At 46.5% G+C, this 25,393-nt stretch overlaps 9 protein-coding genes across 9 annotated transcripts; 5 read left to right on the top strand and 4 right to left on the bottom strand.

Moving 5' to 3' along the window:
* Positions 1-121: 121 nt before the first annotated feature.
* Positions 122-1,734, top strand: UA08_04650 (hypothetical protein; the record flags this gene model as incomplete). The annotated part of the gene is made up of 4 exons (XM_020266943.1): positions 122-284; positions 345-448; positions 511-582; positions 646-1,734. The coding sequence occupies 4 exons, from the start codon at positions 122-124 to the stop codon at positions 1,732-1,734; spliced, it is 1,428 nt and encodes a 475-aa protein (XP_020120048.1).
* Positions 1,735-2,125: 391 nt separating this feature from the next.
* On the bottom strand, positions 2,126-3,015 carry UA08_04649 (hypothetical protein; the record flags this gene model as incomplete). The annotated part of the gene is made up of 2 exons (XM_020266942.1): positions 2,126-2,623; positions 2,761-3,015. The coding sequence occupies 2 exons, from the start codon at positions 3,013-3,015 to the stop codon at positions 2,126-2,128; spliced, it is 753 nt and encodes a 250-aa protein (XP_020120049.1).
* Positions 3,016-4,371: 1,356 nt separating this feature from the next.
* On the top strand, positions 4,372-6,066 carry UA08_04648 (Vacuolar protein sorting-associated protein 26; the record flags this gene model as incomplete). The annotated part of the gene is made up of 5 exons (XM_020266941.1): positions 4,372-4,489; positions 4,549-4,788; positions 4,932-5,489; positions 5,546-5,662; positions 5,813-6,066. The coding sequence occupies 5 exons, from the start codon at positions 4,372-4,374 to the stop codon at positions 6,064-6,066; spliced, it is 1,287 nt and encodes a 428-aa protein (XP_020120046.1).
* Positions 6,067-6,529: 463 nt separating this feature from the next.
* Positions 6,530-11,909, bottom strand: UA08_04647 (hypothetical protein; the record flags this gene model as incomplete). Its single annotated transcript, XM_020266940.1, has 5 exons — positions 6,530-11,086; positions 11,139-11,497; positions 11,548-11,591; positions 11,744-11,781; positions 11,850-11,909. 5 exons carry the CDS (start codon positions 11,907-11,909, stop codon positions 6,530-6,532), a joined length of 5,058 nt encoding a protein of 1,685 aa, XP_020120047.1.
* Positions 11,910-12,557: 648 nt separating this feature from the next.
* UA08_04646 (Ubiquitin-conjugating enzyme variant MMS2) lies at positions 12,558-13,202 on the top strand (the record flags this gene model as incomplete). Its single annotated transcript, XM_020266939.1, has 5 exons — positions 12,558-12,627; positions 12,696-12,775; positions 12,833-12,958; positions 13,009-13,088; positions 13,142-13,202. The coding sequence occupies 5 exons, from the start codon at positions 12,558-12,560 to the stop codon at positions 13,200-13,202; spliced, it is 417 nt and encodes a 138-aa protein (XP_020120296.1).
* Positions 13,203-14,905: 1,703 nt separating this feature from the next.
* UA08_04645 (hypothetical protein) lies at positions 14,906-15,674 on the bottom strand (the record flags this gene model as incomplete). Its single annotated transcript, XM_020266937.1, has 2 exons — positions 14,906-15,537; positions 15,608-15,674. The coding sequence occupies 2 exons, from the start codon at positions 15,672-15,674 to the stop codon at positions 14,906-14,908; spliced, it is 699 nt and encodes a 232-aa protein (XP_020120295.1).
* A 453-nt stretch (positions 15,675-16,127) lies between these two features.
* On the top strand, positions 16,128-17,311 carry UA08_04644 (UPF0661 TPR repeat-containing protein; the record flags this gene model as incomplete). Its single annotated transcript, XM_020266936.1, has 2 exons — positions 16,128-16,594; positions 16,657-17,311. The coding sequence occupies 2 exons, from the start codon at positions 16,128-16,130 to the stop codon at positions 17,309-17,311; spliced, it is 1,122 nt and encodes a 373-aa protein (XP_020120288.1).
* Positions 17,312-17,698: 387 nt separating this feature from the next.
* Positions 17,699-21,484, top strand: UA08_04643 (hypothetical protein; the record flags this gene model as incomplete). Its single annotated transcript, XM_020266935.1, has 11 exons — positions 17,699-17,909; positions 17,966-18,276; positions 18,338-18,886; positions 18,947-19,126; positions 19,182-19,323; positions 19,532-19,544; positions 19,810-19,906; positions 20,010-20,911; positions 20,981-21,186; positions 21,241-21,368; positions 21,428-21,484. 11 exons carry the CDS (start codon positions 17,699-17,701, stop codon positions 21,482-21,484), a joined length of 2,796 nt encoding a protein of 931 aa, XP_020120287.1.
* Positions 21,485-21,645: 161 nt separating this feature from the next.
* On the bottom strand, positions 21,646-22,458 carry UA08_04642 (hypothetical protein; the record flags this gene model as incomplete). The annotated part of the gene is made up of 3 exons (XM_020266934.1): positions 21,646-21,896; positions 21,997-22,099; positions 22,231-22,458. The coding sequence occupies 3 exons, from the start codon at positions 22,456-22,458 to the stop codon at positions 21,646-21,648; spliced, it is 582 nt and encodes a 193-aa protein (XP_020120290.1).
* Between the last annotated feature and the right edge of the window lie 2,935 nt (positions 22,459-25,393).

Genomic DNA, 25,393 nt, shown 5'->3' with positions numbered 1-25,393 from the left:
TCTAACCGCCCCTCGTCTGCCCGCTCGCTCGCCGATTGTTTGACTAGGACAATAATTTCTTCCTGTCTCTGGTTCTTATCTTTCTTTCTTCCCAAACCCATATGAGCTGGATTCAGCGACCATGAGCTCTCTGCGTTGCTCCAGGAAACTCATATGCCGCAGCATCTACGGCGGCGCACGTTCAAGTGCTCTGGCCCAGTTCGGCGTGCATCCTCGCCGAGCATTTCACGCGTCTGCCGTTTTCTGGGGCACTAGGTCCCAGGTCCTGAAGGATGTAGGGGAGGGTAGGCTCTTATGCTTTGCGCTCTCGCCCCAGTCAGCCAGCTAACTCGTCATCTCTCTAGGCATAACGGAGGTGCAGATCATTCAGTGGTATGTCGAGGAAGGCGCACACGTGGAGGAATGGAAACCGCTGTGCCAGTATCAATCAGACAAGGCTGTGGATGATGTATGTTCTGGATTTTAGTTCGAATAGGGAGGAATGAAGAAAATTGACCTTTTTTGCGCCAGATAACGTCGAGATATGCGGGAGTGATCAAGAAGCTTCACTTTCAAGCAGATGATACGGTGCCAACTGGGAGGGTGGGTTTCTTTTCTTAGTTATGAGGACAACGTGGCTTATACGTATTGATTCTTGGCCACTAGGCACTATGCGATATTGAGGTCGATGATGCGCAGTATCCAGATGATAACGCACCAGCAGCTCCAGAGGCGCCAATCACAGATACAGAGGACTACCAATACCAAGCCCCTGAGACTTTAAGTAATGCAACTGCCGTGCAGGAAGAGAACAAACCACAGTCAAAATATGCTTCGCTTGCAACACCAGCTGTACGTGGCATGCTGAAAGAGCACAAACTCAATATTCTTGATATCACAGGCACAGGCAAAGACGGGCGAGTATTGAAGGAAGATGTCCTGAAATACGTCTCCGGAAGAGACCAGTTACAGTCACCAAGCATAACATCATCTACGACTACAAACTCCACTATAACAAGGCCTACATCAACCGATACTCCACAAACCGAAACTACCCAGGCATTAACTCACATGCAGTCACAAATGTTCAAGACCATGACCAAGTCATTGACCATTCCGCATCTTCTTTTTGCAGACGAACTCAACATCAATGCCATGACAGCACTTCGGCGCAGCCTCGCTAGTGACCCGAAGAATACGCAGAAGATTACTTCTCTCTCCTTCATCATCAAAGCCGTCTCCCTGGCACTGGAAGAATATCCCATCCTCAATGCCAGAGTCGACACATCAGATGCCTTGGCTGGGCCGAAACTGGTAATGCGCGCTAACCACAACATTGGAATCGGCATGGACACGCCCCAGGGCCTCATTGTGCCTAACATCAAAAACGTCGGGGCGAAATCGATTTTTGAGATCGCAGCCGAGATATCACGTCTGAGCTCTCTGGGCAAGGAAGGCAAGCTCAGACCCGCTGATATCAGCGGCGGTACTATTACGGTGTCCAACATCGGGAATATTGGAGGTACATATCTGTCACCTGTGATAGTGCCGACGGAAGTGGCTATCCTGGGAGTTGGGCGGTCAAGGATCATCCCGGCCTTTGACGAGGCAGGCCAAGTGATCAAAGCAGAAGCAGTCAATTTCAGTTGGAGTGCTGATCATCGGGTGATTGATGGCGCGACAATGGCACGCATGGCTGCCAAAGTCAAGGAGTATATTGAGGCGCCACATAAGATGTTAATACGATTGAGATGAGAGCGAACTATCAGCGGCAGCTGTACAGAGTAGAAGAAATAAATATTCTTAATTTAGCGGTAGAGAATGTTGATGATAGATTAGGTTGGAGAGACGTAGGAATTCCGTCTTCTAGAGATTGTCAATATCAAACGTTATGATATGATCCTGGTCAACAAGCACAGACTGCTAGAGTCTGAATTCCGAAAGATCCACAGGCACCTGGCCGAGACGTCAAGGTCTAGTTCAAAAAAAGAAAGAAAAAAAAATGACAAAACCAAAAGTACCAACACATCCATCCATGCATGGCTAATGCTCCCATATCAAACACCAGACGTCATTTATCCCATGCTAATTGTACTCCTTTCAAGGAGAAAACAGAAAAGAAAGAAGAGTGTGTTTCTGCTTGCTATCAATTGTATTCGGCAAGCTTCGATGCAACTGCCTCTGAGACGCTCCTCCGGACTTCTTCTGGGGAGACCGAGACGTCCACGGCGAGGACATCCTTCTCATCAGAAGGGTCCTCAAGAGCCTCGAACTGCGAGTGCACCATGTTTCCCTTCATATAGTGGCTCTCGCGGCCATCTACTCGTTCCAGGAGTGTCTTCTCGTCGGCCTTGAGGTAGATGAAATGAATGCGAACCGACGGGTGGTCATATGCAGCAACGCGGATGACGTCACGGTACTTGAGTTTCAGGGCTGAGCATGACACGATCACTCCAGAAGGAGGCTGTTGAGACTCGTTATTGCTGATGCCATCGGACCCGGATGCTGCGGCTGCTACTGTTGGTGCTGGTGTCGAGAGGATGTCGACGGCGGCATCACGCAGGGATATCAACCAGTCCCAGCGATCTGCATCCGTCAAGGGGATGCCATTAGACATTTTCTCTTTGTTGGACGGAGGATGAAACTGCAGTAAGACAGGCATTTGGTCAGTTCAGGGGACGCAACCGTCATCTCTTTCGGATTGGAGACGGATGGAAGGATGTCGCCAAACAGACAGGCAGAAAGACAAAACAAAAGAAAAGAAAAGAAAAGAATACGCACATCATCCCCTTCTAAGAAGGGCAAGCCCATCTCCGCTTGGAGGTTCTTCGCAACGGTCGTTTTGCCCGAACCAGCCGGCCCCGTCACAATCCAGATATGCTGCAGCGACTTTACGGAATCCATATCAGAGCGGTCGTTTGAATCCATGCGATAGTATGTCTTTGGGCCACGGAGTGGGTTTTCTTTGGGGTACCCGAATATGCTGGGAGTGAGTCCATTCGACGTCGTCGAGGATTTATCGTTTGCAGAAAGCATGTTTGTGTACTTTTTTTTTTGACCAGGGAACGGGTCTGGGGATGTTTGGAACGGTGGAAAGATAAGAGAAAGTCTATATTTTATATACAGATATATGCGTTTACTCCCGAGGGAGTCAGCTCGCTTTTTTACTTGTTTCCTTTGTTTCGGTGTGCTCGCTGTGCTCACTGTACTCGCTGTTTGGGCGCAAAAGTATTCGCTGGGCCGGGGTGTATGCAGTTGCGCAACGAATTTGTAGACGAGTCCAATGGTTGTTGCAATTCCGACTGGTGCTGTATCTCAATGCGACATGCTCGTGTCTGAAGCTGGAACGTAGGCAGAGCGGCGGTGTGTTTTGTGACTCTGACTATTTAAGTAGTGAAGAAGAAGGGCGAAGAGAGACAAGTAGGAGAAGCAGGGAAACCTGGTATTATATATACAAATTACATGGTGAATACCGATCAATTACCGACCGGCCTAGAAAATACCAGACGTAATATTACCCAATGCGGCAAAGGCCGTGGGGGTAACCTTCCAGTTCCGACGGGCTGGGTACGAGTGTGATTTATGCACGGATAGGTAGGTATGGCGATAATAACACATTTTTTCGGAGCGAGCGGCGAGAGGCAATGTCATTATCCCGTATCACTGTACTCTGTATAGCACTGTATACAGCTATGAATATTCGTGTTTCTAGTGCGATAAAAAAAAAGATATCCATCGTTCTCTGTCGGGTTGGCCTTTTTTGCGTTGACTATGATTTCATATTTCCCGGCAGAAAGGGGAAAGTTACCTCCTTTCCGATTCGGGCTACTCGGAACCCTCCACAGCCAATCATATGCTGCTGGCCGGACGGCATTGATCCCCGCGTTACGCCGCCGATACGCAGCGATACGTGCTGGGTGACCCCCCACGCTAGTCAGTACCCGCTCTCAAAGCGCTAGTATTTAGTGTTCTGATATGTCGTCGGTACAGTATTACGCCGTAGGTACTCACTCTTCTTTCCTTGTACGTAGTTGTTGACGTTTGTACGCTTGGCTATGCATGCAAAATGATATATCCATTGCTGTGATAATCTTCCTCTGCAGTGCTCTTATCCAATCGTTTGTGGCATTTTAAATCACGCGACAGCTGGGCTAGGAACCAATGTTACATCCAATCACTTAGAAGTCTCGGTCTTTATGCGCAGAACATGCTTAAAATCTTAATTTTGCCACATGCTGACGCAAGTTTCTATCAACTAGGTAGCACCTCACTAACTAAGAGCGCATATGCATTGCGACGTCGAAAGCATCTCATCTGCAATTGATTTGTTTGCGAGTTGCTCGACATGTCATTGTCAGGCCGTTGATTACGTAACGGCACCAGCGAACCAGCATGACTTCCGTCGGCGCCAGGCAGAAGCCACTTCGAGATAACGGCACAACTACAACAACAACACCACCACCACCAGCACCACCAGCAGAACCACCAGAAGTCGCGTTTTGGGAATCTAGTAAGAGCGTCGCCAATGCTATATTCTGTGGAACATCAATCTCGAATTTGAAACCACAGCCCCCTGTTGCAGTGCCGCAATGGCTCCGTTCTTCTTCTCGACACCTGTCGATATCGATGTCGTCCTCGAAGATGGCGACGAGCGACAGACAGTCGACGTGAAGCTTGAAAAGGGCCGTCGCGAAAAAGCCCCGCTCTACATGGATGGAGAATCTGTTAAGGGTGCGGTGACAGTGCGGCCGAAGGATGGAAAACGATTAGAGCACACCGGCATTAAAGTGCAATTCATAGGCTCAATCGGTATGCTACGTCACCTTTTACAAGTTTGGACCCTTGTATAATTGTTGCCAGCATTATACAATCCTAGCTCTCTGCTTCCTCGGAGGTTTGGATTCGGAGTCAGGTTTACTACGATGAATATGCTAACTAGTGTCTCCGTTTAGAGATGTTTTTCGATCGTGGTAATCACTACGAATTCCTTTCGCTCGTTCAAGAACTGGCTGCGCCGGGCGAGCTCCAGCACCCTCAAACCTTCCCCTTCAACTTCAAAAATGTCGAAAAACAGTATGAATCATACAACGGAATCAATGTAAAGTTGCGATACTTCGTGCGGGTCACAGTCTCGCGGCGCATGGCAGACGTCATACGAGAAAAGGATATCTGGGTTTACTCGTATCGCATGCCTCCAGAGATCAACAGTCCCATTAAGATGGACGTCGGAATTGAAGACTGCTTACACATCGAATTCGAGTACTCGAAATCACAGTATCACCTCAAAGACGTCATTGTCGGGCGGATATATTTCCTCTTAGTCCGGCTCAAGATCAAGCATATGGAGCTTTCAATCATTCGGCGGGAAACGACAGGTGCAGCTCCCAATCAATACAATGAAAGCGAGACGTTGGTGAGATTTGAGGTGAGCCATCTCGAAGACGGACTTGGTGGAATCGAATATTCTAATGGCATTATTCCGCAGATTATGGATGGATCTCCTTCACGAGGTATGCGCGATATGTATGTCGGCATCGCATCTTATAGCTGACGGATTACATCGCAGGCGAGACAATTCCCATCAGATTATTCCTCGGCGGGTTTGACCTTTCCCCCACGTTCCGCGACGTTAACAAGAAATATTCAACCCGATACTATCTGAGCTTAGTCTTGATCGACGAAGGTAAGTTCACCTGTTTTTCATTCCTGTATTTGATGATACAATTGTATCGAATATCAAAAGCCGCCGGCTATTGAAACAACCCCCGTTATTACGGCGACACTAGCGTACCCCGCAGGCAGGAATCTCGCTCACATTCTGCTCCAATTGTAGATGCCCGTCGCTACTTCAAACAATCAGAAATCGTACTCTACCGCCAAGCGCCTGAAATCGCCCCAACACCTGAAGTTGCGCAACAGCAACTGTTACAGAAGCAGCACCTCGAGAGACAACAGCAAGTCCTTGTTGGTCCGAGCAAGAATCCGCAATATGTCCAGCCTCAGTCTCAACCCCAACCTCCAGTTTCATCATCCCTGAACCCAGCGCAGGATACACAGCAACAAGCTCAAGCTACCGGCTCTGCATAGGTAAGGAGTTCGGATACGGATTTATCAAACTTTGTTTTTTGGCGTGAATCGGCTTCTTTTTTCCCTTTCCCTCTTCCTCCTTTACTAGACTCCGGCTACGTTGTCCATATATCTAGGCGGGATAATGAACATCAATCCGTCTTTTATATTATATCCGTCTATCAATCAAGACATCTTCAAAAGTACATTGCATCGTGTTGTGATGTAGACCTGGATCATACATATCCATTGTACATACATGCGGTTTCAGTTGGGTAGCTCGTATTAGATCTGGTCACTGTGCTTATGTATCTATGCTCAACTAAAACAATGCGGCGTAGAGAAATATCTATCTATATATAATCAATCCTCCATTATACAGATATCAAATTAGGTATATTCTTGATCTCGACACGAAAGTCAAAAAAAAGGATAGAGTATGGGGACAAAAAGTCAGTAAGATCTAGAAGGGAAAAAAAACCTCCTAGTCGTCTTCCCCATCTCCATTGTCGTTGTCACACACCGCATCCAGAATTTTGCTCAAATGTTTCAACACTACGACATCATTGTTTCCTCTGCCTTTCTGTTTCCCGGCTACTTGGACACATTTCACGATAAGTGGATAGACCCAGCCCAAATGCTTGCTGTATACCAGATGAGACTCGTGGCGATTCGAAGAGGCACGGTGATGCGAATGGTGAGCTTCGGTGGGGATACTGGTAGTAGTAACGACTCCACTGGGTGCATCCGGTATTGCTGCAGGCTCGCTTCGGAGGTTGAAAAGCTGGTCGAGGATGTGTACGAGTTCGCGATGCGCGGGTGCCGGTTGCGGTAGTAGTCCACGTAAAGGCTGGTCGGCGATGTATGATTTGAGCGGAAGGAAAGATCGAAGAATTAGATAGGGCAGGATTGAGCGCGCGAGAGCTATGCAAGATGCTGTATTGTTTGGATTTTCTCTCATTTCTGCTCCGGTCTCCGTCGAAGCAGATAATGAGGAGGCTTGGGCAAGTGCGAACATGGTGTCGATGAGAACGTATGCTATGCGGGATCTTGCCGTGGGCACCGGGTCATAGGTCCTCCCGCGACGAACTTTGTACAAATCATGAAGCGGGTTGTCTAGTAGCGTTTCAATAGGGGTGTCCATTGGCTGCGGAAGGTAGATAAGTGAGGACTGGAAAAGAGCACATGAAAAATCCCGTCGAATACTGTCAGGTATATTGTTCGAGCCCAATGACGGAATCAGAAGTGGCACGAGTGTGTGGAAAGCATCCATATCAAAATCTTCGTCGGCCGCGATTCTCGATGTTGATAAACCAAAATCATCATAATTACTCGCAAGAATGATCCCGCGAGTGATCTCAATAACATTGGTCCAAAACGAAACAATATTCGACTTCTCGCATACAGTATACTTGCTTTCCACGTATGGTACGGCAACACGAATGATTTTGATAGCGGATGTCGTGACTTTCTGCCATATCAACTGCTCACGGTCCTTGCCACGCCACTCATATTTTCGAGCGATAGGGTGAGCTAGATGTTGCAGTACAGATGCCAAGGTTCCGTCCGAGAATATGTCCGCCTTGATGCCATGTTCGGCAATATACCAACTTAGAAGGTCAATTGCACCCTTTGAAAAAGCCACAAACGAGGGGCGACTCTTGTCTCTGTCCGCCGTCCAATGCGTCAGAGCAGCATCGCTGAAATCTGCAAGGCACATTACAATGGCAGACTGTGATTCGTCCTTATCAAGGCAAAGAACTTTGATGCAATCAAGGATCAGTTCCTGGAGAGTCGATTGATGGTCGACATCAACCGAATACCTCGAGATCACAGAGTTCCAGACCGCCGCGCGCATGTGTTGTAATACCTGGACAACTTGTTCTTGTGAGAGGTCACCCCTGTATAACCGATATATCTGCTGGAAAAACCGGAAATAGGCAACAAGGGCGTCCTGATTAGGTTCTTCCAGATTCAAAGTCTTCTCTTCAAGAGCGAGGTGGTTGTTGACCCACAAAAACCATGCACATCGTATCGCTTCTCTGCTGAAACCACTGGAAGATTTTTCATGCTTCATAATGTCACACAGGCTGGCATATATGGCTTCCTTGATCCCATTAGTGTTGATGCGAACCAAATTTTGGCAACATTCGAGCAATCGTTTCCAAGAGTCATCAAATCTCTTGTCTTGGACAATTGTATCGAAAAACGTCGTAATTAAATCAGCACTGCCCTTGATTACTACCACAGATGTTTCGATCCATTCTTTCGCTTGGTCTGTTCCTTCACGTGCAAGACTTTCCGTCGCAAGAACTTTGTTTTGAACATCTTCCATCATGACAAAGAGGACACGATTGAGGCAAAGATGCCATGCTTTGGGGGAGAGTTGTGGACCATATGCATCTAAAATCCTCAGAAGTGTATGAATTGCACTGTTGCGAATACCAGACCTATCATCTATGGTGAGATCAACGATGCGGAGAAGCAGAATCAACCACAGCGCTCCTCTGGACGTTGATAAGTCAGCATCATCGGTCAAAGCTGCGAGAGAGTCTTCGCTTATGGATGTATCCATGCAATCCTCAATAGAAAATTTGCCAACTTGGCCTTGAAGAAAGTCCGACACATTCCAGAAGAATGTTGTAGTGGTCAAAGAGATGTTGAAGTCCTGATTTTGTGATGCGAAGAATGACAATGAATCAACTAGTTCGAGCAGACATGACGGCGGAAGCAAGGTGAGGAAGTCAGAAGCAATGAGTTGCAATGAGCTATACGATGCTCGCACAAGACGTGGAGACCTAGCTTTGAAATCTCGGGCTCTTGACAAGGACTTTCTCCTTGCGTCTTTTGATTCTTGCCCTTCCTCAGTTTCCGGAGTTGTATTCTCAAAGACACTAGAGATCAATTCGAAAATTAGGTCCCAGCCGGATGTGAAAGCCTCCCCATATTGCTCCAACATGGCTTTCAAAGTATCTAAGGCTTGCCCATGAGCCTCCATGTCCACAGTGACTTGCTTATCTCGTTGCATATAGAGCGATGAGATTTGTGATTGTAGAGAATGGAGGTTCCTGAGTTGCAGAACGTTCCGAGAATCTTCTTCAAACCACCCGTTCTTCATAGTCTGCAGGATGATATAATTCAATATACTGCTCGCTTTCAAGCGAAGACTTCGACTATATGTGCTGTTTGTTATGATCAATTTCAGTTTCAGATTCATGACGCTCCAAGCAACATCTTCGTCTTGTCCCACGGTCGATAGACGTTCAATATTCGCTTCGCAGAGTTCTTTTGTTCTATCGAGTGCGAGGTTTATTTCATCATCCTGCAATCTGGAATTTCCCATAGGCTGGTTAGCCGAGGATTTTGTGGGAGATAGTGATGCTGGCAACAACGCTCGTCCCTTGGCTGACAGCAAACCTAAAAGCGCCTCAAGTATTGCTTGAAATGATGTGTCGGGATATTCCGCAGTGCTTTCAAACATTTTTGACGCAGCTGTTGAGACAGCAAGTATTTCATTTGCGATATTACCCCTGGGAACATCGGTACCACCACTCTGTGTGATATGATCGCTATTTCCAGCATTCGATGTCTGTTTAGCAGAGGCATTAATTACCAAATCTGCATTCTGTAAAGTCTCCAGAATGATAGACCATGCTGCGCAATCCAACGTTGGCCCTAGAGCAATTCCAAGATTTAACAAAGCTCGGAGGCAGAGAAGATTTCGCGTGCTTAATGATGCCCTTGCAACTTCAAACGACGCTTTTGGTGTCTCAAAATGCGGGTTTAGAGATTGATCAGTGAGCCCCGCTTCTGAAGTATCTGAATGGAGCGTGTTCGTGCTGATAGAACGAGTGCTCAAATCATCCACCGGGAGAGTGGCTTTTCCCAGGGTGGATAGAAATGCATCTCGTGCTGCGCTCTGGCGGAGAAGACCAGCTACATGGGTCAATTTCTGAAAGGACCGGACGAGATTGTGATAAAAGTCTGCGTCTAATGCCGCGTAGAAGAAAACAGAGCACGTTGCCAAAATTACAGGCCAGCATGATTCAGTGATTCCGGCGCTGGATTTTATGGCAGAACTCTGCGGATGATCCCGTAAATCTAATGGGTTGAGAGGGACTGTCTGTCTCCTGGATTCAGACCCAGTTGATTTAGTTGAGTCTGATCTGTGTAGTCCGCGAGAAGCTTCAGTAGAACCTCCATCAATCCTTCTTCTTCGCTTGCTCTTCGACTCAGTCACTGTCAGCGGGATAATAAATCTGGCAAGGCCTTCGGACAGCGCGCTGAGGCAGTTCAGAACCAGGCTGTAAATATATGTTTCTGGAGGAGGTGGCGCTTCTGATTTATCGAGAAGTTCAAGATACGGGGTTCTGACCGTACTCCATTGAGTGCTGATTCCGGTAACACTTTCGTCTGCAGAATTCACCGCAGCGGCAATGACTCCAGCAACGCCTCCAGCCTCGAGTGCAATTTGATCGTCTGTGTTCGACCTAGATCGTGAGTCATCCGAAGGTATTGTTGACTGATGACTGACGCCTATTAGGGATGGTTTCTCAGAAGCTATTTTGAAGAGTGACTCCATATGGTCCTTCACGATATTCTTTCTTCCCTGTGCTTCATCGAAGAGTGAGTAAATTAACCTTACTAAACCAGGTTCGGAATGAAGGCTACGAAAGGCTTCCATGCAAAGAACTCGTTTCCACTCTGTTGATACTCCGGGCTCCAAAAGATGAATCATAAGCCCTAGAGCAATCTCACATTCGTTCGGCAGTAGACTCGTGAAGTTACGTAGAAGTACTAATAGTATTCTAGTAATGCGTAGAGTCTGAGCAAACCCGTGTCTTTGTGAGAGAAATTTCATTGTCAAAGGCAAAAGGCGGGTTTGTAATAATTGCATCTGCTCCGAATGGCTTCGAAAGAGCTTAATGTTATTCACCAAGATGCTCTCGATAAGCTCGAGGACAAAATTGGATGGAAGAGTCTTTATGTGGAGGTACTCCGGCTTTTCGCCTTCAGTAAATCGGCAGAGGTCGCGCAAAATCTACACGCACTTATAAGCTGGTGGAAAAGATAATATACAGACCCATACATACCTGGAGAGCATCATGCGCAGCAATACCAATGTCGATGGTTGATTCACCAACCAACACCTGGGTGGTAACCGAACTTTGAGGGTCTCCTGTGGTAGAGCAATACCCTTGGTGAGCATCTGTTTTCAACACACGGTACTCTTCAAGCTTCTTACCATCTTCAACTGATACTTTCTCAAACGCCGAGCTGATGAGCTGCTGCAATGTGGCCGCTGCAGTATTGGATACTGCAGCAACCTTGCTAGCTTGTAATGTGGCGCATACTTCCAAAAGACGTGCAAGGGGCTCCCCACTCAATGCATCAGAGTAGTTATGGAGTAAAGCCGGCAATGTCTGGAGAATCTTCAATTGCACATCTTGACCTACGAAATGATTAATAAAAGAAAGTAAATATAGAAGCGGGTGCATATACTTAATCCAGTAATGTCACGCAAAGCGGACAGGGTATCATCAAGTCTAGTAGGTGCAATCGCATGTGATGTAGCAAGTCTTTGAAGGCAGACGACGCCAATTGCCACGAGCTTAGATTGCCGTGTTTGGCAAGCAAGGATAAACGGGGTGACAAAGTGTGGACGCCGTATTAGATCTTGATAAAATCTTTAGCTTACTCGTGTTGAAAGTCGGTGGGAAAGACAATACGAACCGGCTGTTATTTGTGTCTCAGAAGTTGAAGGCAAAGCCTTCAAGTCACTTAATGATTGTTCGGCAGCCTACACATAAGCGAGTTAGTCGTGGCATTGGTGTTGCATCAAAGCATTTCGGCGGTTTATACATTTCGAAGATCGGAGTGTTTGCGCTTCGACTCCTGTATCAGATTGGCGAGTTCCGTCTGCAATATCTGAGAGGACATATCCAATCACATATATGAGGGCAATAACATCTCAGAGGATTGTGCATCCAGTATGCTTGCTGCTGTCTCGATGCTTAACGAATGGCGAGACTCAACATTCCATTTGGTACAGTATCTTTGTATGCCGAGGATTGTTGAGAGAGTCACGAACAACACACGGGTCCAGATACATCGAGACTCATAAGCGTCCGGATACCAAGTAAGACGGTTATTGCAATCCTACCAACAAATAGGAGGGTGCAATGCTGTTACTGCGTGATAATCACAGCGTATACATGAAGCGTGTCCTTGTCGAGTGACGGACGGCGCCTCGCCAAGACTTCAGGAAGCTCCGGAGCATGGACCGGCGCCAGGAGTGAACCCCAATATGATTGGTTCCAGGAAAGGCGGTGAAGAGTGAATGTCACGTGCCTGAAGACCCGCCATATTATTTCGTGTCGCCGCCGGCCAATGGAGATCAAGTGCCCCTCCAAACGTTGTTTTGTCTCGATTCACAGCCACCGCCAAACTTCACCACAAAAAATCAAGACAACAGACAACTCCGGGAGATTTTGAGAGCCACGCAGAGCACCATGGCTAAGGTTCCACGAAATTTCCGCCTTCTTGAAGAGCTCGAAAAGGGCGAAAAGGGTCAAGGAGCTGGTATGTGCTGGAACCCCTCGAATTTTGTTCGGTCCTTCTGAACTGACGGGCATTTCATCGCATTGCAGAGGCATGCTCTTATGGACTCGCCGATGGAGAAGATCTTATGATGACCAATTGGAATGGCACCATTCTTGGACCTCCTCATGTGTGTATCATCGAAACGCGCGCCTAAAGATATGTCATTAACCAACCGCTGTGACAGAGCGTTCACGAGAATCGCATATACAGTGTCAATATTCACTGCGGAGATGCATATCCCGACGAACCACCGACGATTCAGTTTGTCTCGAAAATCAATCTTCCCTGTGTTGATCCTCGAAGCGGAAAGGTTGGAACCTGACTCGCACCCCTTGTCATACACTTGCTAAGTCTGTGCAGGTCGATCTTGGAAAGCTGCCTACACTGGCAACATGGAAGAGAGACTACACCATGGAAACAATCTTGCTTGAGCTCCGCAGGTCCGTATCTTTCCCGAATATATACTCCGGCGTACTAAGTCTCGGGTTTGCAGGTTCATGGCTTTGCCTCAACACAAGAAGCTCCCCCAACCTCCAGAGGGCTCTACCTTCTAAAATAAGTCATGCTTAGAGTAATTATGAAGGTTATGGATGGTGTATCATGAATAAATGACTCGTCATTTTCTTTTTCTCTGTGAGTATAGTGAGTTTATGCATTTCGGTCACTGATTAGCGGGCTTTTGATTCATTCTTCTATCTGCATTCGAAGGGGACCTACATTAGGAGTGAACTAAGGCAATAAATTATTATATCTTTATACACTTTATGTGCAAGGTCTTTTATTTGCTCTTTGATTATGAAGAGCTTCGTCGCATGCTAGAGTATATTATATACCAATCAAAGTCACGTGGTGATAACGATACTGGAGTCGTTATCATTAATGGAAATTAAAGAAGCACGGCAACCTCAACTCATTGATCTGTTCCTTCTCATCAAAGTATCCTGCATTTGCATTCATAACTGCCTTGTATAATGAAGTGGGGGAACTTTCCTGGGAAAAGTAGCGTGCATCGCTATACCTGTTCGTCTAATTTCGTTCGATGACTTTCCTGGATCCAAATGCTGACGCGTTCAGGCCTCGCTTTATATCGAGCACTTCTGCGACAATGTCCCAGATTGCCTTCGACAATCAGCGGAAACTATGCGAGAAAGGTTTTGAGAGAAAAGTTTTATAAATGCAAAGGACTGAACAGTCCTACAAAAACTCTTCACAGCCTGGAGGCAGGGTATGAGGTAGAGTCTTCCGATTCCTTCGAGCCGTAACTGCTTGCTGAGTGAAGAAACGAAGGCGCTAGATATGATGCACTCAGCATCACAGGGGGATAAATTTTCTATGCAACGTATCTGCAAGATCCTTGAAGACATCAAAACTCGTGAAGATCATCAGAAAACAGGCGCAAAGGCCACAATTCCGACTAGGCTTAGCTCATTGCAAAAGAAGCGAGCCCAAAACGTGGCATTACAAAGGCAAACTACGTTCCGCCACCCAGATGCTGAACCGATCCTTTCGCGCCCGAGACCTGTTGTGACTGGTCGGCGGAGAGTACCTGTTTTCGTAAATGCTCGTGGTTTACCTTTTCTAAGAATAAAGAAACCACAACCGCAAAATCTGAGCAGGGTTCTCCGACAGAAACAAAAGTTCAAAGAAAAGCTTACAGCTCGACGTCACAGGTTGTATTCCAATTTTCTCTTTTCAAAAGATGAAGAAGACTGGGACCGATTGCTTGCTGGTAAGAATCCAACTAATCTGTTGAAACGGAATTGGATTGAAGGGTCTTGGGCACAGATTGCTTGGGATTCTCATGAAAAATCTTTGGCCGATAATATGACTTTCCAACAAAAGCAAGTAGAACTCGCAGAAGCGATGTGGAAAGTTGTACTCGCCGAACGAAAACTAGCCGAAAAGGAGGAAGTTGAGAGAGAAAAAAAATGAAGTTTCACCCTGAGTCGGCATTGGAATTTTGAATACGAGAAATATAGTGCAGAGATCTTCGTCAATTTCTCAACTACGTCTACAGCCCTGCCGAGTTCCAATACCAAGCGAAAAATTCTAGTCGCCTTTACCATCAGCAAATACCTCCAGTCAGGATCAATGCCTGCTTCTGAACAGAACCTCGGGAGTTATAAGTTAACTATAAGATTTATTGAGACCTCCAGTTCGCTACTGAGCTGCCTATTGTGGAGATTAGTGGGAGAAAAGCTGTGTTCATCCTTCATTATCTTCCAAAAGAGCCGGATCGCAATTTGTTGAGAAAGCTCTACGCCGAAATTTGCAACTTTTCGACACCTGTCGACGGCAATTCTTCGTCGCCGTCTTCGTCATAATCGGCCTTTCCTGCCAGGCCGCGTTCCCAAAGCTGCCGTCCAGTGAGCTTTGACTCTTCACGAGCAGACGCCTTCTTTTTCTTTTCTTCCGCCTCTTTTTCCTCCCGCTCTCTCCGCTCTATCTCCTCCAATTCCTTCCTAAATCGTTCCCTCCATTCGAGAAATTTTTCTCTAGTGACTAGCGTTCCCTGGAACTTTCGGTTTTCTTCCTCCTCTGCCCTAGCAATCTCCCTCTCGTGTGCTTCTCTCTCGGAAGCCGCACGTTCCATTATCAGGCTTTCCGCTGCTTCTTTCAAAGTGCTGAATAATGTGAAGACCATTGCCATGCCAACGTTCTCCTCGATGCTAGGCTGAAGTGCGTTCATAAGATAGGCTTTGTCCTCTTGTATGTCGAAGCGGGGGTGTTTCGGAGAATTCGGAGGGGTCAAGATGTCAAGATCTGGTGCCACATCGGGATATGCTTCGGGATAAGAAACCTGTAGTATCAAGATCGGTGCTTCTTCATCATCTCCGTCGGCATCGAGGTCAAGCGGTATAGTTATTCGATAGGAGGTATCTGATAAATCTAACCAACCATAAAAATTCAGCCAAATGCACATAGATTATTAATTCCAAGCTATGCATCCTATAAGTACCTGTAATTTCTTCCGGGAATATAGATTCGAGAACTTCTCGTTCCTCGACCTGCTCCTCTCGACCCATTTTGGGGGATTCTTTGGAGGGGAAACTTCAAGGCAAAAATGAGTTATCGAGATCAATCAATGCGATAAAGTAACTTCAAAAACTTCTGCCGTGACACCACGATGGATAATTTCGCTATGTTAGCAATAGATGAATTGCAATTTAGCAGCGAGGGTATAATGTCGCATAGACTTAGGATCTTGAGATCACAAAAGACAGTGGAGTGTCCCGCATGCAAACACCGCAAACACGTCCAAAATTATTTACAACAGCGAGTTAGGCATATTTTTTTTGTTACACATTTTCTATTAAACAACATTATTTACAAGGCTCAACGTGGACAAATTACAATATTTTCCCTTATGACTGTCTGACTGGATCATGGGCAAATCGAGAACAAAAAATAAAAAGCATTCATCCAAGCACGAAAAGTCTGTTCTCCACGGTGTGGGCGGCGTTGTCTCCAAACGACAAATGGCAGAGAATGCTTCCGAACTACTTGCAAAGGCCACCGTCCTGTTACAAACAGGACAGGCCGATGCTGCACTTCCTCTAGCTCAGCGCGTACTCGAAATCTCCGAAGAGAACTCTCCGAATACGTTATCGGCGATTAATCTCGTCGCAGAGATATATGTCGAGCTCGGCGAAATCGATGATGCCCGGCAAACCTTTTTACATGCAGTACAACTCGATCCTGAGGGGACAATACCTGAGTCGCAAGGTGGCGGAGCAGAAAAATTCATGTGGCTCGCACAGTTGAGCGAACAAGGCGGTGCGGACAGTGTAGCCTGGTATGAGAAAGGCGTTGGCGCCCTGAGGCATATTATTCAGTCACTTGAACAAGAAGGGGGGTCCGAAAATGCGGCATTGCTTGAAGAGAAAAAGAAGAAATTGGCAGTTGCTCTATGTGGCGTGGTGGAGTTATATATGACTGATCTGTCGTAAGTGGGCATTTTTTCTTACTGACTGATTGTTCTGTATGATTAACTTGTTGAAATCCTAGATGGGAGGAGGACGCCGAGAGCAGATGCGAAACCCTCATCACCGAAGCCCTTCTGGTCGCACCCGATCAACCAGATTGCTTACAGACTTTAGCCTCCGTCAGGATATCTCAAACGCGAGTAGACGATGCTCGAGCAGCTCTCGCTCGGAGTCTGGAGCTCTGGCAAGACTTAGCGCCTGAAGACCCGAAGATTCCTGATTTTCCCTCACGCATCAGTCTTTCTCGTCTTCTTATGGAAGTCCAAATGGAGGTCCAGGCGCTTCAGGTGTTGGAAAGACTAATCCTGGAGGATGACGAGAGTATCGAAGCTTGGTATTTAGGCGGGTGGTGTCTATACTTGCTGGCAGGGGAGGAGAAGGAGAAGGATTCGTCCGAGGAGAAACGGCATGAGTCCATGGTTGCCAGTCGAGAATGGCTAAAACAAGGCTTAAAGCTCTACCAGAAGCTCGAATATGAAGATGACAGGCTCAGAGATCACGCACTTGAACTTGTCCACGAATTGAATAAAGAACTTGGTGAAGATATGGATGACGATAGTGATGCAGAGCCTGCTTTTCCAGGCGGCGATGAAGAAGAAGACTGGGATGGAGAGATCGAGGCTCTTTCTGACGCTGAGGATGAGGATGATGAGGACCATGAAATGAAGGATTCATAATGGGGCATTTTTGATCTGTTTTTCTTTTTCTTTTTTTTTTTTGTTTAAAGTCTTCAACGCAAGCAAAATAGTTGCACATTATACGATACCAATTGAAAACAGACTACTTGTACATCCACGGACCTCAATTCAAGCAAGGCTGTTTGGTAGATATAACTAAATCTGGTCGTTCCTGAATTTCTTTTTTTTTCTTTGCGACGCCACTCCGATTGGCCAGTGACAGTCCACGGATAAACCCGGCAGCCGGGCGATAAGCTTAGATAAGCGATAAATAACGGAGTGAGGTCGACATTCGTTCAATCTTCAAATTGCTGTGGTCAACGCCAATGTGAGCGACTGTCCATAGGCAAGAGGAGCCAAGGGGAGGTGCACCTGATCAACTCTAGCATGGATCTTGCGCCAGCTCCAGATATGAAGACTCCCGTCGTGGAGCTAAACGTGGTGGAGACAGGGGATGCCAAACCAGCCGTCATAGAGGAGTCCGCGTCCCCGGCGCATGAGGGCAACAACGGCAGTGATGAATCTGCTGATGAATGGGAGTCTGATTCTCTATACGAAGAAGCGTTGCACTTCATTCGGGATGACCAACTCTCTTCTGGTAAGTCCCTTCAGTATCTATTGCCACTTGCATAAGTCTCTAACCCTTTCTTTCAGTGCCAGACGCATGCACGCCGCAAGAGGCAGCAGCCTACCGTAAGCTTTTACGCGACGTTGGCAAGGTCGCTTTTGTTGAGCAGACAATCGGAAAGAATACAATAACCGCGAAAAAGCTCTTGACGGCCTTCGGTATTGTTCCTCCCTCTTTCCTCGAGGATGCGCCTGATGAAGCCTACCATCCATTGCTGGGTCTTGTTATTTCGCGAGAATTCGCGAAACGTCAGAAATTAGATGAATATAACTCTATTGATGATGCGGTGAACTTGCTCAAGAAATCAAAAAATGTCATCGTCATCACTGGTGCGGGCGTAAGTGCGAATAGTGCTGTGCTGAGACTCAGACACGTACTGATTATTGATTACTTTTCAGATTTCTACCAGTCTTGGAATTCCAGACTTCCGATCAAAAGACACCGGTCTCTATTCGCGGTTGGAGCACCTTGGGTTGAGTGACCCACAGGAGGTGTTCGATATCCATCTGTTCCGTGAAGACCCAAGCATATTCTTCTCAGTTGCAAAAGACATACTTCCTACGGAAAAGAACTTTTCTCCTACTCATGCCTTTATAAGGCTATTGCAAGACAAGGGCAAGTTATTGACAAACTATACTCAAAACATTGACAACATTGAGGCCAATGCAGGAGTTAGTTCCGACAAGATCGTGCAATGCCACGGGTCCTTTGCAACAGCAACATGCACTAAATGCGGGTTCAAAGTTCCAGGTGACGCTATTTTCGACACTGTCAAAGCAGGCAAAATTCCCGTTTGCAAACCCTGCAAGGAACAGATTGCCTTGCGGCCACTGGCGTTGAAACGGAAGCGTAGTTCAAATGGCCTTCATAGTAATCGCAAAAAGGGCTCGCTTGATGATGACTCGGAGGAGGAAGATTATGATATCCCCACTCCTGGTGTCATGAAGGTAAGTCAAGAAAGAGGCCCCCTTTGCTATTCTGGCATATGGCGTTAACGACATTATTAGCCCGATATAACCTTTTTCGGAGAGGATCTTCCTGATGAGTTCGGAAGGCGACTAGTCCACGAAGACCGAGATGTGGCAGACCTGGTCATAGTGATTGGAACTTCCATGAAAGTGGCACCTGTGGCCGATGTTCCCAGCATCATACCTAGCACGGTGCCACAGATATACATATCACGCACGGTTCGTTTCTTCCCCTGGTCATGAAGATGTCAGTCGTTAAGCTAATTGTGTTTAGCCTGTATCACATATCGGGTTTGATATCGATTTGTTGGGAGATTGCGACGTGGTCGTGTCGGAGCTTTGTCGAAAGGCTGGATGGGAGTTGAAACATAGCATGATACCCGAGGACCAAAAGATTGAAGTCACTCAAGAAGAAGGTTATGTATCGCGCCATACCTTCAAAGTCATTAATGTATAGCGAGGCGTCGAGGCATTTTTTCGAGCTTTCTTTTCACTGAAACGGCGTTGAGGTTTTGTTTGACTAAATGTTTTAATGAGATGTTTTACACGATTGCTGAACGAGTTTATGGCTATGAGCCGTATGCTCATTTAAATGTTTCTTTTCTTTATTTTTGCATCTTTCAGGCCGAGTATTGTCGTAAGTCTGTTGTCTTCATGACAAAAATTTGCTGTTGGCCCTATTTCCCCGCCTGTGGATTTGCAGGGTAATGTACCTTACGTACCCGTAGATATTTTTTCTATATTTTCAACATCCGTCAACGGAGGGGTTCCAAGTTTCCCACACTCTCTCCCCCTGCCGTGCTCAACATATAATTACCGTGTGAGAGAGACGCGCAATTACTTGAGAATACCAAATAAAGGAAGTCTTCATGGTCTATACGCAATATGGAATACATAATCAGGTTCGCACAGGCGCACGAGACATTTCGTCAGGCGGAGATTGAAGCGCTTGCCACACTGGCCGGCGTGGATGTCGAGTTTGTGCTATATGATAAATATGTGAGTTCTATTCCTATGAGCCTATGAGAATAGGTACATTTGAGACAGGCGTCCGTCAGTTATATATGCGTAGCATAATCAAGATCTGCTAACAACCGCACAGTCACCATTTTGCGTTGTCAAATTTCCAGACGATGAATCTGCCCGCAAGGTAGTCTCTCGCAGTATACTTGCGCAAGATGTGTATGAACTCTGGGGAAAAGGAGCAAACTACGAGGAATTGCATGCAGATGTCAGGCGCAGGACAGAACGTCGTTGGCCAGACTACAAAGATGTGTCATTTCGCTTCCTCGTAGACACATTTGCAAATAAAAGAACACAGGCCGAGAAGAGAGAGATTATGGAGGGCTTCACATATTTGAAGTTCCAGGGGCCAATTCTCATGAAAAATCCAGACGAGGACTTTGTCGTCTGTGAAGATTATGTGTCGTACGATGAAAGTGTTGATAGAGCAAAGGACACGCCTCTTCAGCAAAATCAAAGTATTGAAAAGGGACTCAAAATTGTTTATTTCGGTCGTTGGGTGTCTGCGAGTAGTCGCGAGCTGATGGCTAAATATGACCTCAAAAGGAGGAAGTATATTGCTACGACCTCCATGGATGCGGAACTGTCTCTAGTCACAGCAAACATGGCTCTGGCAGCTCCAGGCAAGATCTTCTTTGACCCGTTTGTGGGAACTGGGAGTTTCCTTGTTGCAGCAGCCCACTTTGGGGCCATGACGCTCGGTGCAGATATCGATGGTAGGAGTTTCAAGGGCAAACACAGAATCACCAAGGAAATTCCTATCGGGCTGCTCTCAAATTTCAAGCAATACGGCACCGAGAATAAATTTATCGACGCTTTCACTTCAGATCTCACAAACACGCCAATACGTGATGTCCCCTTTCTCGACGGAATTATATGTGATCCGCCATATGGGATTCGCGAACCACTGAAAGTTCTGGGAACGCGAGGTGGACGACAAGCTAAGGAAGTAGAATACATTGATGGCAAACCAGATTATACGTGGGTTTCCTTCCCAGGGAGTCAGTTGTTAAGTCACAAATCACTAATCTAACGTGACAACCACCTTAGTCTACCGGGCTATGTTCCTTCAAAGAAGCCGTATGGCTTTAATGCCTTGCAGCATGATATTCTGGATTTTGCAGCTCGAACACTCGTTGAAGGGGGCCGCATAGCCATGTGGATGCCTACAGCTAATGACCAGGATGTGGAAATGATAATTCCAACCCATCCATCGTTGAAAATTGTCAGTGTGAGCGTACAACAATTCCGTGGCTGTAAGTGACCTTACCTCCATTTCTTTGAAAATAAATATGTCTAACTTGTTGTAGGGGCACGTCGTCTGCTCACTTATCAAAAATTGCCGGACGGAGAGGTATCTTCTGATTCCAAGATAGCCTCTGTGACAGACGACCCGAATGGTGTCACGGCCAATGAACTGAACGAATTCAGACGAAAGGTATGTGTCAGGGTCTCGGGCAGCATTTTTCTGGTAAACTCACTAAACAATCTTGTTAGTATTTTGCTCCAAAGAATGCGGTTCATGATGATAGCTCAAAAGCGCAGAAAGCATAAGACATGGGGAGAGAAGTTTGATGAAGACGATTCCACCTCGGCAGAGGAATTGGCTTGCTGAAACTTATATACATTATTCCTACTGCAAGGGTCATGTGCAGCTGATGAATATATACAAAGCAGGCTCAATGCGCGCTTGCCCTTGCGGACGAGGCTTATCACTACAATTTATGATCAGCATCAACATCCAGGTCAACACCTTCCTGATCCTTCACTCTCGCCACTTCTCTCGCAAGTTCTTCCCTCAGCAACCGTGCAAGCTCCTCGGCTTCTTCGTCGTCTAGATCTTCCCTCTGCCCTCGGCCGAACATCGTCCAACCGGGCGATTGTGCCAGTGTGCCGGTAGAGACAAGCGGAGGTCTGGGAATGATGTGGAAGTGGACGTGAGGAACTACTTGGGCTGCTCTTTCACCTGGAACATATTTGTCAGGCATGATCATGTCATGGAAGGGGACTATGAACACCTCTGTCCCATTTTACTAGTCGTAGTAGTAAGAGAGGGGGGAAATTACCATTATTCTGCACAATATTCCAATGATGCTCTTCTGTTAAACTGCTTTCTCCAAATACCACTCGCATAGCTACTCGCGAGATGATTGGCAGCCATTTACCCATCTGTCTCACCATCATTAGGATCAGCCGCACACCCATCTAGCTCATTGCTTTGTTCGCAAACAAAACAAAGCAGAGGGGGAAAAATCGCGGAAACAATGAGACTTCTACCGATGATAGTGATGATGACTAACCTCCTGCCCAATCCTCACACCCAAAGCCCCAACTTTCTCGTAATGGTCTCTCGTCGTAACAAGTATATGTCCCTTGGACAGAGGCATAATATCGAGAAACGCTAGAACATGTCTTGTAGACAGGATGAGAAATGCGTGCCCTTTTTCCACTGGAGGAAGAACTTGGACTGGCTGTGAAGGTGGGATAGGTGGATATGCGTTTGCGATGCCGCAGAAGGGACAGAGCATGATTGATGCAGGCGTTCTTCTTTTTGTACAGACGCGTGTTTACTCTTGGTTGGTATGGATAGATATATTTATATATGGGTGTGGTGTTTGTGTTTGGAAGAAAAGAAGGTGACCGCCGAGGCGTATGTACATGTAGCGATCTCGGATGATCGCGCCAGGCAGAATCCGGTATCGTGCCATCTTTGACAACGTCCAGCTTTCTGCTCATGTTATATCTCTTCGCCTTGAATCTCGATCAATTGTATCATTCAATTGACTGGCTTTACTGGTTTCAGTCGTCAGTCGGTCAAGGAAAAAAAAAAAAAAAAAAAAAAAAAAGGGAGATCTCATCAAAAAGGATATCCCAATGCCTTGTCGTACATGTAGACACTGGGGGCTTGGCATCGGTCGAAATGAGAACTCTGTTGAATCCCTCAAGCACCGGTTCTTGTTCGCCTGGAATGCTTTACAAAACTTTATGCAGAATGAAGGAGAAAACAAGCGCATTTTCATATCGATGCTGTGAAATCACTCAGGGTCCTGGCGAGAGTTATCTCCCTCATCCATTCCAAGCGATCCTTGTTAGTTTTCACTGCAGAATAGTATGTCTGCCTATCAGACTCATAATCGCTGCTGATAATCATGGTGCTGGAAGTGAGACAAAAGCCATATATCTCTCCATTGGGCTCCAAGGCCGTCAAGGTAAGTGACCCATCATTATCCGAACTACGTACGGCAAAGTGTACGAGAGGAGACAGCGCGCCAAAAGACACATCATAATACCTGATATCAATATAATCCAACGCGATGGAGGACGTTGAATTATTATATCTGACGAGTTGTACTCCCTGGAGAGCGAAGAAGAACGTGTCTAAGATAAGCTCGTCGATTACCACCATCATATACCCGGACCAGCTGATTCGGAATGATCGAAGTCGATTGTTATACAGGACATCTGCATGCGGTTGAATTATAATTTTCGCGATTTCCTGATGGCCATTTTTATTGGCCCACATAAGTGGTGTCAGGCCGTTCTTATCAGGGCTGTGCACGACCGCACCCTTGTCTATCAAGTACTTCACCACGGCTTCGTGCCCTTTCCCCGCTGCCCAGGAGAGAGGCGTACGTCCGTCGTCGTCTTTTGCCTCGATGTTCGGTACATGCGTCGTGAATATCTTCCGAATCATAGACATATACCCTCTCTTCGAGGCCAGTAATAGCAATAAATCACAGTCCATGCCCCCCATATATATTGGGGCGTCATGAGTGAGCAAAAGATCTCGTATTTTTTCATGCCGTCCCCTGATTGCCCATGAAAGAGGCGTGCACTGATCTTCGTCTTGGGAGTTTATATCGGCGCCTGCCGAATACAAAACAACCGCCGCAGCGTAATGTCCATTCATTGCAGCCTGTGAAAGAGGTGTCCGAAAATGACAATCCCTTGCCTCAATCTTTGCCTTGGTATTTACAAGCAGTTGCACAATGGAATAATGCCCGCGACTAGCAGCCAACCAGAGTGGCGTGCATCCAGAATGTGAAGGCTTATCAACCTCAATTCCTCTTGCCCTTAGAAGCAGTTGAACAATTGCCAATTGACCTTTACAAGCTGCATGATGCAAGGCAGTATAGCCTTCTCCATCTTGTAAGTTGACTTGACAGATTCCCAGCAAAATCTCCACAATGGTTGTGTGTCTGAGTTTTGAGGCAATGTGTTGCGCAGGAAGTCCTTCATCCGTCATCGGAATATTGCAAACAAGTTGTAATTCACGATCGTACTCTAGCGCAATTGATAAGAGGGGTCCATGACACTCCTTTACTGCCCATCCGAAGAGACCATGTAAATGAGAATGTAGTGAACGGCCACTAGGTACCCACGGGTGGAAGTTCCATGTCTCGTTGTAGCACGTTGCAAGTCTTTGGAATTTTCTCCAAACGGGTGACTGTTCGGATAAGTCTCTCGTTTGTAGAGCCCAGTTTTTGACCGCATAGTCAAGAAATCTATGTTTCATCCAATCTGGCTCGGAGGCTGTACGTATTGTATGGAATGGCAGGGAAGTAGAGCGTGTCTGTGGCTCTATAAATCCGAGAAAGTGCCTAGAAAATCCAGATGTGATTGCTTCGCGCGCCAGCGAAATCGGATCCGGAACCTTGACTAGTGCTGTCATATCTTTCGGCCTGTCAAGCTGCAGAGAAAAATCAGAAAAGGATAGGTAGACTATACAAAATTCCCCGCATTGTAGGCTACCCTGGATTTGATTTTGTGGATATCCTGGAATGAGCTCCCAATATTTCTCCAGGTACTGTTTTACTGAGAAATGGGCGAAATTTATGCTATAATCGGTGAGATCCATTGTCACAAGGTTCGCACAAGAGCCAAGAATAAAATCAACCCTTGGAAATCGCTCTCCATGCCATTTGGTATCTTCTAGATCAAAAGCAACTGCCTCTCTCAACTCGTCAATATGTAGTGGTCTATTAGCAAAGCTCACCCATTTCAGTACTTTGATAGTGCGCGAGTCATGGAAATTTAACCGATGAATGCAGCACCGGTATGTTTCCTCCAGGCTTTTTGGAAGCGAGCGGAGAGCATCCTGTATTTCGATATCAGAAAAGCATGTGTCCCAGATGATTTCTATTTGAAGATACACCCATAGAAACCTATGATGATCAGCAAGGAAGATGAGGGAACAGATGAAATAGTGAAAATACATGTCCTGGGACTCTATTAATAGAGTCCGTTCGATCTTTCCCACCAAATTAGAGTCATCCGTGAGCTTTCGCAGCATCATTTTATCGGCTATACTCTCTTTGATGAAGATCGCAATGTCACCCATAATATTGGATGATGTTGAAATAGATTGAATGCCCGGTATAGACAATCTTATGTCTACAAACCCGGGAAGTTGTTCTCTGCTCACCAAAAGAATCTGGGATGTATGTGATATGTCGCCATTGC

Source organism: Talaromyces atroroseus (assembly GCF_001907595.1).
Source record: "Talaromyces atroroseus strain IBT 11181 chromosome Unknown scaffold_5, whole genome shotgun sequence".
In the NCBI taxonomy this organism is placed as follows: Eukaryota; Fungi; Ascomycota; class Eurotiomycetes; order Eurotiales; family Trichocomaceae; genus Talaromyces; species Talaromyces atroroseus.
This window is presented reverse-complemented; position numbering and strand designations above follow the sequence as displayed.